The sequence below is a fragment of the Eucalyptus grandis genome, chromosome 8, assembly GCF_016545825.1.
Source record: "Eucalyptus grandis isolate ANBG69807.140 chromosome 8, ASM1654582v1, whole genome shotgun sequence".
Classification (NCBI taxonomy): Eukaryota; Viridiplantae; Streptophyta; class Magnoliopsida; order Myrtales; family Myrtaceae; genus Eucalyptus; species Eucalyptus grandis.
In genome coordinates this window covers 16,306,841-16,319,836 of record NC_052619.1, presented here as the reverse complement: position 1 = coordinate 16,319,836, position 12,996 = coordinate 16,306,841, and the positions used below count along the sequence as shown (strand labels likewise).

General features: G+C 38.1%; 1 protein-coding gene across 1 annotated transcript; it reads left to right on the top strand.

Annotated features, from left to right (window-relative positions):
• Positions 1-235: 235 nt before the first annotated feature.
• LOC104456840 (probable fatty acyl-CoA reductase 4) lies at positions 236-8,930 on the top strand. The gene is made up of 6 exons (XM_039299647.1): positions 236-344; positions 619-722; positions 1,981-2,180; positions 2,287-2,387; positions 2,874-2,950; positions 8,907-8,930. The coding sequence occupies exons 1-6, from the start codon at positions 269-271 to the stop codon at positions 8,928-8,930; spliced, it is 582 nt and encodes a 193-aa protein (XP_039155581.1). The 5' UTR covers positions 236-268.
• Positions 8,931-12,996: the final 4,066 nt, after the last annotated feature.

Sequence of the window (12,996 nt, the reverse complement as noted above, 5' to 3'; positions counted from 1 at the left end):
TTATTTATAACAAGCCAAGTATGCAATTTATCTTTTAATGAGATTTTCAAGAATGATGTTGACATATCAATGATTAGGCAATTGAATAGCAATGTTCTCGTAAGTGTTACATCAAACATCACATCATATAACTTTTCCAGCCGAAAAATTGCATTGATTGCTATGGGTATAAAAAAATCCACCGGAAGATGGACCATTTGCCTCAGAAAGTACCACATCCAAATTCTCTCTCTATTTCTAAGCTCGGTGGATCGAAAATTCATTTGCGATGGAGTTAGATATAGTCCGATTTCTAGAAAACAAGACCATACTAGTTACTGGCGCCACGGGTTTCCTAGCCAAGGGTACTCTCTCTCTCTCTCTCTACACAGTATATTTATGTATATAAATCAGTCCAGTATACTCCTGGGCGAAGGCTTCCTTTGGGGACAGAAAAAAGAAATGGGATGCATGCGTAACGCATGCACACACACACGCGTCTACGGGGGTTATAAGCATATTTCTCTGTTATTACGATCTATTTTCTCAAGAATAATTTATTTGAGATGCATATAAATATTAAAAATCGTCTTGTTCCCAATTGACATGCTCTTGTTTGTATTTATTGTTTTGACATAGTTTTTGTGGAGAAGATACTCCGAATTCAACCAAATGTGAAGAAAATGTTCCTCCATATTAGAGCTACGGATAAACAATCAGCTATACGTCGGTTACATGAAGAGGTAATAGGTTTCCAGATAAACCCTAAATTGGGATTGGCATGATAAAGTCGGTTCTTGTTTTATATTCATCATAGCATTTGATTGAGCCGTTACTATTATCTTCCTAGATAGTGATAGAATGAGAAAAGTATATTTTAAAAAAAAAAAGTCATAAATATATTACATTGTTACCAATTTAGTTATAAATCTTTCGATTGTTAAATCTTTTCGCATTAGTATCAATTCAATTCATCTAGCCAATTTATATTAGAAATTACTAACATAAACTCTAGCAGTTCTACTTCGCACGATTGACGCTAATGTGGAAATTTTTTTATAATTTTATCATTTTTGTAGAATTTTTTAATATTTTTTCATTTTTTTCATTTTCTTTACCCTCTTGGCCATTGAGGGCCTTTGCACCCTCATCGACCCTAGGTGAGGGAGCCACGACCTTCGCTTGCCATGGGTGAAGGCCACGATGCCTTGCCTAGACCAAGTGAGGGAATCACGACCCTCGCTTGGATCTAGGCAAGGGCCCCATGTCCTTGTCAAATGGCCTCACCCGCTATGATCGAGCGCCTCTGCTCCCTCACTTGTGGTTGACGAGGGCGTAGAGGCACTCACTAGCCAACAGGTGACCCTCGCTTGGATCTAGGTGAGAGCCAACGACCTCTCCTATGGCTAATGAGGTTGTGTCATGTAGGATCGGCATCCACCTCAACAATTTTTTATTTAAATTGGTCAGATTGACTTAATTGATATCAAATGCGAAAGGATAGATTAAATTGGTTTATTTAAAAGATTTATGACTGAATTAATACTAATATAATAGGTTTTGGACTTTTTTTATACTTTTCCCGTGATACAATGGTGCTTACCATTTTTTAACATATACGATGAGAAGTTACTTTTGGAACCTCATGTGGGTTTCCTTATGTTTTAATGCATATAGAATGGTTTTCTATGGTAAACTTTCAAGTATATTTATGGAGTTAAATAACTGAATATATCGGGTACACATTCTGTGTTTTTTTTTTTCCTCGCTATAATAGGGCGAAGAATAAAAAAAATTCTCATTCTTTTTGGCTTGAATAAAAATAAACCCCGAGATGTTATTAGTTAAATCTCACTGGCACTTCTTTTACCCAGGGATGCGTATTATATCCTGAGACACAACTACATGCTCTTACTACCTTTTGAATTTTATAAAGAGTATTTTTGCACATTATACATATGTTCTAGATGAGGTCTTATATAATGAGCACATCGCGAACAGCTCCTACAGAAGAAGTTATTCGATGTTTTGAGGGAAAAATGGGCAGAGAATTTCAATTCAATTGTGGAGAAATTGTCTCCAATTCCTGGTGACGTTTCTTGCGAGAACTTGGGAGTACATAATTTTGATTTGAGGTCGGAGATGTGGAAAGAAATAGACATAATCGTTAACTCCGCCGCAACTACAAAATTTGACGAAAGGTACATAGCGATAATTTTGCCTTTGCCGCTCAATTTATAATAATTCAAATGATTCGTTTCTTTTTCTTCATGCTATGTTGTGTTTACTGCCATTTTTTTCCCGCAGATATGACATTGCACTAGCTGTCAATGCATTTGGAGCGAAGCATGTTGCTGAATTCGCTGTAAGATGTGCCAACATAAAGATGCTACTCCACATATCAACTGGTTTGTGATTGTCGATTGGGGTCCTTCTTGATACTGCAACTCAGCTCTCTACCGCACGTCATTGAGAACACCAAATCAAATTATCATCATCATCAGCATCAGCATCATTATCATTTTGCTTTAGTATACGTCAAATTAAAGAAAATTTCAATAATGAAGCTTGATGGATAAATATTACAAACAATCGCCAATGGGAGGAAACATTTAATCACTATTTTTGGTTATCGTCAATTATAGTCCATGTTTATCCAGGAAAGCGGGATATGTAGAACCGAAACACCATGAGTCGTTATCTTTCTTCCGGTTTTGTTTTTATACACTGACGGTGCAAAAGAAACCCTTATACATGATAAGCTCAACTGCTTACACGTATTCCCTTTTCATATTTTAGCTACTAAGTTTATTCCATTAGCAGGTAAGAGATTTTTTTTTTTTCCAAAAGTACTTTACACTGACAGTGTATCTTATAGAATCGTTTATTTTCAGCATATGTATTTGGCAATATGACCGGAATTATACAAGAAAAGACATTTCACATGGGCGAGATGCTCAACGGGTCAGGAGTATTGGACATTGTTGGGAATAACGGATCCCCGAAAACCGGATTCGACACTAAATCGAACCCCTAAATCAATGCGGAAGACGAAGCCCGGGAAAACACGTATCACCGATCGTAAAACACACCATAGAGTCGAGCGTACCTTGTTAGCCACAGATTAGACACCGACGCCGATAAGAGGAAGAGATTTGGCCATGTTCGATCCGATGACGCCTTGAAGGGAAGAAAAAAGTGCCATATGCTTTTACTGTTTTTCTTCTTCTTTTTTTTGAGAGAGAATGCGCGGGAGAGGAGAAGACGTACGTCAATTCTGCCAAGAGGTGTCTTCTCTCTCTCTCTCTCCTCCCTTTTATACCTTCCCCCATCCACGGGCCCTATTCCCGTGGGCCGGGCCTTTTGGGCCCAGCATGGGCGGACGGGCCTTAAGCCCATCACCAATTAAAACCATCATCTCCCACTCTCACATGGTGGGCTGAACATGATTCTCTTTACCTCTTTTCAACATTCATACCGGTGAATAATCTGTGCAACCAGCATACTTTGAGAGCTCGTTGCCATACATCTGTTAGGAATATATAGCAGCTCATAATGGGCATCACACTCCGAGTAGATTTAGTATGCAGTAACCTAGATCGATCGATCACATTTATATCTCTCTTGATCTCTTTTAAACAATGATATATATATATATATATATATATATATATATATTGTATTCACAATTATGATTATCCCAAAGACAGTCATAATTGGTTAACCGGTGAATACAAAACTACAATGTGATTCTCCAAAATCGATCTTCCTCTTTCCTTCAAACTCTCAATTTCAGTTCAGCTTGCTTTTCTAGAAATGTCCCATTAGATCGAATCAACTCATGACCATTGGCAACATCCTAAGATAGCAAACACTAAATAAAATCTTGAGAATAAGTAAGAGTCATGAGGGGACAAAAAAATTGAGGAACTCTTTTCCTCAAGAGTCTCACACGTCATAAAAGTTGAGATCAAACTTTTTGCCACTCTTATTGGTCGTCTCATGCATACGTAGTATGAAATACGTATTACAGTATTAACTCCTTTCCCATGGAGCGTATGTCTACACTTTCAATACCGTACAGATGATAGTTCAGACATACCCTATGTCTAACTTGAGTTCACGTATCTACTCAATCATAAAATTCATCAGAACTCACATCTGGCATCATAGACAGATAAAGTAAAATATGTGGGTGACTTTACTTTCGGACATAGTTAGTATTATGTTCTCATCTTAACACTTAGTTAATGTGACATACGTATTTTAAGCTTGAGCTCTCGATTATCACCTAGATAATAAGCTTAAAAATAGTCTCATCTCTATCTATCACACAGTAAATAGAGGCGATTACCTGTGTGAGTGGGCTAATCTCATATCTGTCTGACATACTTTCTCAACTTAAAGTAATGCACTGAGCATTAAGATGCATAAAGATCAAACAAAGATTCATAGGCATTAATGATAAAAACGCAAATTCATCAAATGTGAACACTTAGGGAAATTACAATATTCAGTACATCAGCCTCTACGCAATCCTAGAGATTTCATATGGCCACAAAACACATCTCTAGGTATTGGCTTTTCCATAGGATCTGCTACCATTCTATGCATAGTATGTACTCTAAGTTCACATCTTTTCGTGCAATCATATCTTTGACAAGATTATACTTGGTATCTATAGGTTTGGTCTTGCCATGATATTTTGGATCTTTGGTGTACGCTTTCGCTGCTTGGCTATGGCAGTTAACCAATAACAAATCTGCAGCACTTCCAATAATACCTAAATGATCCAATAATCTCTTAAGCCAAACATCTTCTTTTATTGCTGCTGATAATGCCACGAACTCATTTTCCATCGTGGACAAGGCTATACACTTTTGTTTCTTACTGCTCCAACATATGGTGCCATTATTCGGTAAGAAAACAAACCCAAAGGTAGATTTTCTTTTATCTAAATCTCCTCTCCAATCAGCATCAGAATAGCCTTTGAGTTGCAGATCCTTTCCATAATAACTCAACGTGTAATCAGCAGTCCTCTTTAGATACCTTAGTATTCATTTAACGGCTTTCCAACGTGCTTGACCTGAATTGGATTTGTATATGCTCACCATTCCAACTGCATAACATATGTCAAGTCTTGTACACATCATAGCGTACATTAAGCTCCCAACAGCACTAGTATAAGGAACATGTTTCATTTGTTCCTTCTCTTGTGGAGTCCTTGGACACAGTCTATGGCTCAATCCTTCACCTTTTGCAATAGGAGCATCTATGGGTTTACAATCCCATATCATTCATCTCAAAGTTGGAAGACAACCAACTCTTGACAGTATTGACAAGTTCCATATTGCTTCCGGCAATTGGTATATCATCAACATATAATCATATGATCACAAATAGATCTATGGATCTTTTGATATTTATACAATAATCCTCATCTATCATTGTAAAATCATATGCCATTATGGCATTATAAAATCGTATATACCATTGTCTTAATGACTGCTTAAGGCCATATATCGACCTCAAAAGTTGACATACATTTTCTTCTTGGCCTTTCACTATGAAACCAACATGTTGTTCCATATATGTTTCTTCCTCTAATTCTCTATTGAGGAAAGCAGTCTTTACATCCATTTGATGTAACTCAAGATCCATACTAGCCACTATTGCCAGAATAATGCAAATCGAGATAAATCTTACTACAGGAGAAAACGTATCTTTATAATCTATTCATTCCTATTAATTATACCCCTTCGCCATAAGGCGAGTCTTATGCCTTTCTATTGAGCCATCAGCTTTTCGCTTTATTTTGAGAACCCACTTGTTCCCAATAGCTCTGCGTCCCTTTTGGAAGATCAACCAGTTCCTAGACTTGGTTTGATTTCATTGACTCCATCTCCTCTTTCATTGCATAAATCCATTTTTCCTTACTAGGGCAATTCAGAGCCTCATTAATATTTCTTGGCTCATCCTCATCTTGTGGAGTAACCATAAAAGTTTCCCCTTCAATGTCGAAACGTCGACGGGGAATACTTTGGTAACTTGTTCACTATATGGGAGAATGTACACTTAGCACATCATTCTCCCAGCACATCATTCCCCATTATGCTCCCACTCGGATTAGATAATGACGATATCATCTCATTATGTGGTTGTAATTGAGAATGAGTTGAATTCAATTCATCACTTCTCATATTACTCCCACTTGGACGAACTCCTCTAATATCATTATCTTGATCCAAGGTTTTAAATAGGGAGTATTCTTCCCCTATTTCGCCCTTCTTAGGAAATTCATCCACTAAGAGTGTGACATCTCGTGATTCAAATTCAGTTATACTCCCACTTTCCTGCTCACCTACGAACACATACCCTTTCGAGTGTTCGGAGTATCTCATTAAAATACTCTTCTTGCCTTTAGGACCTAATTTCCCAAACTTGTGAGAGGACTCATGAGTATAGGCAGCACAACCTCATGGCTTAAGAAAATTTAAGTCCGGTTTTCTATCTGTCCATAACTCATATGGAGTGGAACTAACTGATTTGGAAGGCACCCGGTTAAGTATATAGGTAGTAGTTAACAACGCATCACTCCAAAAAGTGATATGTAAGTTAGCATGCGCCATCATGGACCTAACCATTTCCAGTAGGGTTCTATTTCTTCTCTCTGCAACACCATTTTGTTGAGGAGTATATGGAATAGACAACTGTATTTCTATTCCTTTTCATCACATTATTTTCTGAACTCATCAGATAAATATTCTCAACCTCGATCGGATCTCAATACTTTTATTTTCTTGTCTAATTGATTTCAACCAAGTTCATAAACCTTTTGAAACAACATAATGCTTCAAATTTATGAGAAATCAAATAGACATATCCGAATCGAGTATAATCATCTATAAAAGTGATGAAATAAACAACCCCATGCCTTCTTCTCACATTCATTGAACCACATACATCATAATGGATTAAATGCAGAGGAAATTCAGCTCTTTATCTTTTTCAAATGGTTTATTTGTCGTTTTCCCTACTAGGCAATGCTCACATCTGGGCAAATCGACTTTTTCAATGTTGCCCAACAAGCCATTTTTGGCTAGTCTATTCATACGTTGTTGGCCAATATGACCAAGTCTAGCATGCCACATAATCACATCATTATCATATGAATTAGGAGACGTGAAATAAGGGAATAACAAATATTGACATCACCATAGTCAACATATAGTACAATGAAACCATCTAGAAAGTGACAACAACTATAGTAGTTTGTATCCAAATACAAATCTACACCTCTATTATGGAAATTCATATAAAGAACAAGTTTAACCAACACTAAAACAAACGTTAAATTTCGACGAATCTCTAAAGCATATGGAACGTCATGTAGGAACAAGATGCGTCCACCACGCATGTTCAACTGGTAGGTGCCAATCCCTTTAACTTCATTTCTGGAGTTATATCCCACATAGATCCACTTAGTTCCAGTCGGTATCGTCGGAATTCCATGAATGATTCTCTATCCTTCGCTACATGGTCTGTCTTTCCTAAATCTACAGTCCACAAAGGATTGGATTCAGCCAATAATTCAGAACTTGACACATAATCAAAGTTCTCAAATGTACAAGAGGTGTATACCTTCTTTGGCTCACGACAGTCGCGAGCATAGTGACCATTCTTGTCACAATTGTAACACCTCACCCTTGACATTTTCTTCACTTGAGGACGTTTTCCTCTCTTGTGTTGGTTAACTCTTGATCTCTTGCAATAAGGACTTGATCCTTTGCTTTCCCACATATTGAATGAATCAATACGTTTGCGTTTAGAGCTCAAAGCCCTTTCTGAGCTAGAACCAGCATTGCAAATTTCTATTTTCAAGCGGTCCTCTACCAGCTCAAGGTGGCGCACAGCATCCTCAAGATCTTCCATAACATGGTCAAGAGCTTCTAGTGCTTCTTGCTTTTCCAGCACATATTGAATCTTCATATTCAATATTTCACAATTGTTGCCATTCATATCAGCAATTATGTTCTTAGTTGCTGAAAACATCGATCTGAACACATCAGACATACATGCACAAATAATTAATGCCTATCATTTATGCATCCCTATTTGCACAGACCCATCATATTAATGAATAATTTCAAGTAAGGTTTCAGAATCAAAAAGGTCACTACGTTTCCAATCATCCTCCAAAAAACCTAACTTAAACTATTATTAATATAATTGTCTTATGCAAAATAAATTCTGTGAAGTTACATAATACTTCTAAACTACCCACTAATTACCCACAGCAACCAGCAACAACGAAAAAGCAAATGAGATAATTGATATCCAATGAAACAATAATGATTTCAACATAATACAACAATCCATTACACTAAGTAATGTATACAAAGCAAAATATCAACATAGAAAGAGATATTTAACACTCAATAAACATCTCATAATTAATCTAAGAAATAAACAGGGAATGTCCCTTCTAATCTATCAGTCAAAATATCTGAGAAAACTGAAGGCACATTTACCAACCATGGAAAAAAATTTTGGAGAGCTCTCATGTCGCCACCAAGGCGCATTCACTCTGCGCCATGTGGCGCTCAATCTAAGGGTTGAAGTTTTGGCCAACTCAATCCTATAGTACTCTCTTACAAAAGCTTCCACTAGCCCCCTATAATCCGGGACCACGTTGACCTCCCATAACCGATCTAACACTGCTTGCCATTCAGGTGGAAGAGTGTTCATCAAAGTCGGCACCTTCTTAAAGTCCGGCATAAGATAACCATTCTAGATGATTTCCTGCATCATCTAATTGACCTTGACCATGTGTGATACTAAATCACCATTAAGCCACCGATAATCAGCTAACTCTTTCATCAGCCTTTTCAGTCTAGCTCTTCCTTCATCCGTTCTCGGGATTGCAGGTATCCGTGCATAACACATCATAGTTCCTACAACAAATGCAGAACTAAAATAGATCACTTTTAATCCACAATAAACAAAATGGAAAATACATAATTTTCCATGATTCATGCAACAAATGCAGAATAAAAAATGGATTACCTCTAACCCACACAGACATAATTGAAAAGGAAACAAATTCCCCCTTTTTTTTTTCTTTTTTTTCTTTTTTTTCGGGTCAACGGTCAACGATCGTCGGTCAATGGGTCAACAGCCGGTCAACGGTCAACAGCCAAGTCGTCGGACCGGTCGGATCGGACAGACCGATCGGGCCGCCGGGCCGGTCAGGCCGGATCGCGCGAACCTCCCGCACGTGCCGCGCGCGTGCGCGGGCTGACGTCACGCAGACGTCAGCCGGCGCGCGTGCCGGGCATCCGCTGGTCGGGTCGGGTCGGAGTCGTTGGTCGGGTCGCCGGCCGGTGACAGCCCGGCCAACCAGCCGCCAGCACCCATGTGCCGGTTCGCGCCGGCGCGTGTGGCGCACGCGCTGGCCGATGCCAGCGCTTCTGGCGCTTGACGCCCACGCGCAGCGGCTTCTGGCCGCACGTGTGGGCGCATGCGGCGTCTTCCGGCGGCGCACGACATGTCGCCGGACTCGCCTCGACAACCTCTTTCACCCAATGCCTTCAGAATTCGATTTCGACTTACGAAAACTCAGAAAAATGGCCGAACAGCGCTCGGGTGTCGGGATTTCTTGCCCCGATCCGTATGGCCAAAGGTTTTCGCGAAAAATCAATGAAAAAACGTCAAACAAGTCGGGAAAAACGTGAACTAGGGCTCTGATACCAATGTTGGGAATAACGGATCCCCGAAAACCGGATTCAACACTAAATCGAACCCCTAAATCAATGCGGAAGACGAAGCCCGGAAAACACGTATCACCGATCGTAAAGCACACCACGGAGTCGAGCGTACCTTGTTAGCCACAGATTAGACACCGACGCCGATAAGAGGAAGAGATTTGGCCCTGTTCGATCCGATGACGCCTTGAAGGGAAGAAAAAAGTGCCGTATGCTTTACTGTTTTTCTTCTTTTTCTTTTTGAGAGAAAATGCGCGGGAGAGGAGAAGACGTACGTCAATTCTGCCAAGAGGTGTCTTCTCTCTCTCTCTCCTCCCTTTTATACCTTCCCCCATCCACGGGCCCTATTTCCGTGGGCCGGGCCTTTTGGGCCCAGCATGGGCGGACAGGCCTTAAGCCCATCACCAATTAAAACCATCAGACATGAATGAAGAGAAGCTCCTGGTTGAAGAATTAATGATCGAACTTTGAGAAAAGAATGCTTCAGAAAGAGAAATCACCATTGCTTTAAAGAATTTGGGTCTGCAAAGGTTTGCCTGTTATTAATTGATTGTAATCAATGGAATTGATGATGAAGTTAATTGGAAATAACGTCTTTAATCGTGGGTGTCAAACTTTGAGCTACGAGTTAGACTACCACTTGGTTTGATAACCATGCTCTATGAAGAGGCAAAATAAACATGTGAGAGAAACATAGTTAGAGTAGGACAAATAAAAAGAAGAAGAAGAAGAAATGATTGTCACCTCTAGCTTGGTTTACCCAATGTTCATCTCTAAAGTTGATCGTATCATATTAATACCGTTTTCATGAAAGTTTGGGCAGTCAAAAAATGTTTTTGATTGTACTTTAAGTAAATTTTAACAAGTAAACTCTTGGTGAGGTACTTTATCGAAGGATGTAATGATAGTAGCAACAATCAAAAAATGAGTTAAGTGGTTAAAAAATATGATTGATCAATCAATACAATCATATACTTAGATTATATATATAGACCAGTGTCCATGATTTCGATATAATTAATTCGCAGGGCAAGGCTCCATGGTTGGCCAAACACGTACACATTGACGAAGGCGGTGGGGGAAATGATATTGTGGCATCATTGCAACCAAAATACACCACTTGCTTTTATAAGACCCACAGTCATAACAAGCACTTATAGAGAACCTTTTGCCGGTTGGATGGAGGATTCTTCTTTCAGGTTATCCTTTAAAGATCCATCAATCGAGCTGTGAAATGAAAACGTAGTTTAATATATAAGAATATTGCAAATCAAACTTGTATTTGTAGCAATAACTTCCAAGTATAATAATACACTCATAGTTGGCATAATTTTCTCAATATTACTCACTTTAGATCTCTAGTATTACTCATGACATCGTGTCTTGAAAGTGATATCATTGTCATCCCTGACTATTCATGATATTACTTATTGTCTCTTCGCAAAATGCAAGCTATTAATTGACAAGAAAACCAAGAAACCGTACCTCTATTTTGTTATTCCAATTGCTAGTCAGCAATACATGGTCATTGAGAAATTGTGGGACAAGAACATCACAAATAGCATAACTTTCTTACATGCTCATTTGTGTTATAACTTTTTAATCGATCACTTAAATAGCATAACTCCTTTATGATTACTTGAGTGTTATAACTTTTAAAAGATATTCACTTTAAGTGCTATAAGTTTTTATGCAACATTGGATTTTCCAATTATGAAAATTGCCGACATCACTCCAGTGAATGTTTTTCAAAAGTTATGTCATTCAAGTGATCAATTGAAAACTTATGATACCAAAGTGAGTGTCATATCAAAGTTATGACACTTGTGATGTCATTTTCCCAATAAATCATATAGTCTTGAACAAGTGCACCAACAAATGGATGCACCATCTTTTTTAGGAAATCGACTCCATTTTGAGGTTAAGAGGAGAATTTCAAAGATCAACGTCTCATTTAGAGTAATCTTCATCAAAAGAGTAGAGGAAGTTGGTAAGAACGCACGAACGGGCACATCTTTTGCTGCTTAAACTTGGGTTTTATTTGATCAATTATAAAGTAAGACCTTCGTCGTTGACAAGTAACCGCGGTACGTACCTTGTTAATCAAGTACTTTGTTGCTTAACAAGCAAGGCTTTTTCTCATGTACTTTTTATTTCTTTGGAAACATATGATGATGCAGAACAATCGACAGCATTGCCATCAATTATGGTAGAGGAAGACTGAAATTCTTCCTGGGCAATCCTGATACAATAATCGACACGGTAATAGCCGAGCATTAACCGCCATAAAAAAGCCAGGATTATAAGCATCCCAAATGTTGCATTAGCTATAAATCATTGATTGTGTACTCCTCCTTTTATGAATTGGTATGTGAAAATTGATCGGAAAATATTGATAGCTATTGATACCAACCACCACTATATTGTGCAAATTGCATATACATACACATATAGAATTGTTCATATATAAATATGTTTTGACGAATTTCAATATCAATATGGAATTTCATCTCGTGCAGATACCAGTAGATATGGTGGTAAACGCTATTATTGTGGCCATAGCAGTGCATGCTAATAAGCCTAATTCAAACAAGATTTACCAAGTGGGTACCTCGAGGAAGCATCCTTTGACCTATTTAGATATTACAGACATCGCATGGAGTTACTTCAAGGATAGCCCTTGGATCGACGAGAATGGGGAGCCGGTCCAAGTTCATAAGCTTGGAATTATGGAAAGCATGGCCAGCTTCCGCAAGCACTTGAGACGTTACATTCTCTTAACGAAGGTCAGTCCGAAATTGCTTAAAAAGTGAAGATCAAAAATTGGTCACGGAAACTTAATGCAATAATTTTAAAACACGTAGAAAATTGAATATTACCCAAATATCTGGAAGTCTTTATCTTATAATAAGTTTACATAGTTAAGTCCACATATTTCGTTCTTTTATGATATAAGTGACAAATTAATGAACATATCCCCAAAATAATCAGCTGATTTGTTTCAAGCGAGAATATCTTTTAATATGTTCTCAAGATTTACAGCTCTGATTATTTTACTTTCATTAAATGGGAAATAGTTGAAACTTTTCAAAACATACATTATGTATTATAACAAATATAAAGTTTGAATAATTTTTTTTAATAATCGTGAAAACGTTAATGCATAGATTCTTTGTTGATAAATTGAAAACTGTGGGGCCCTAAGTAGGAAGAGTTACAACATACAAATCAATCGACATGCGTATTCCAAATA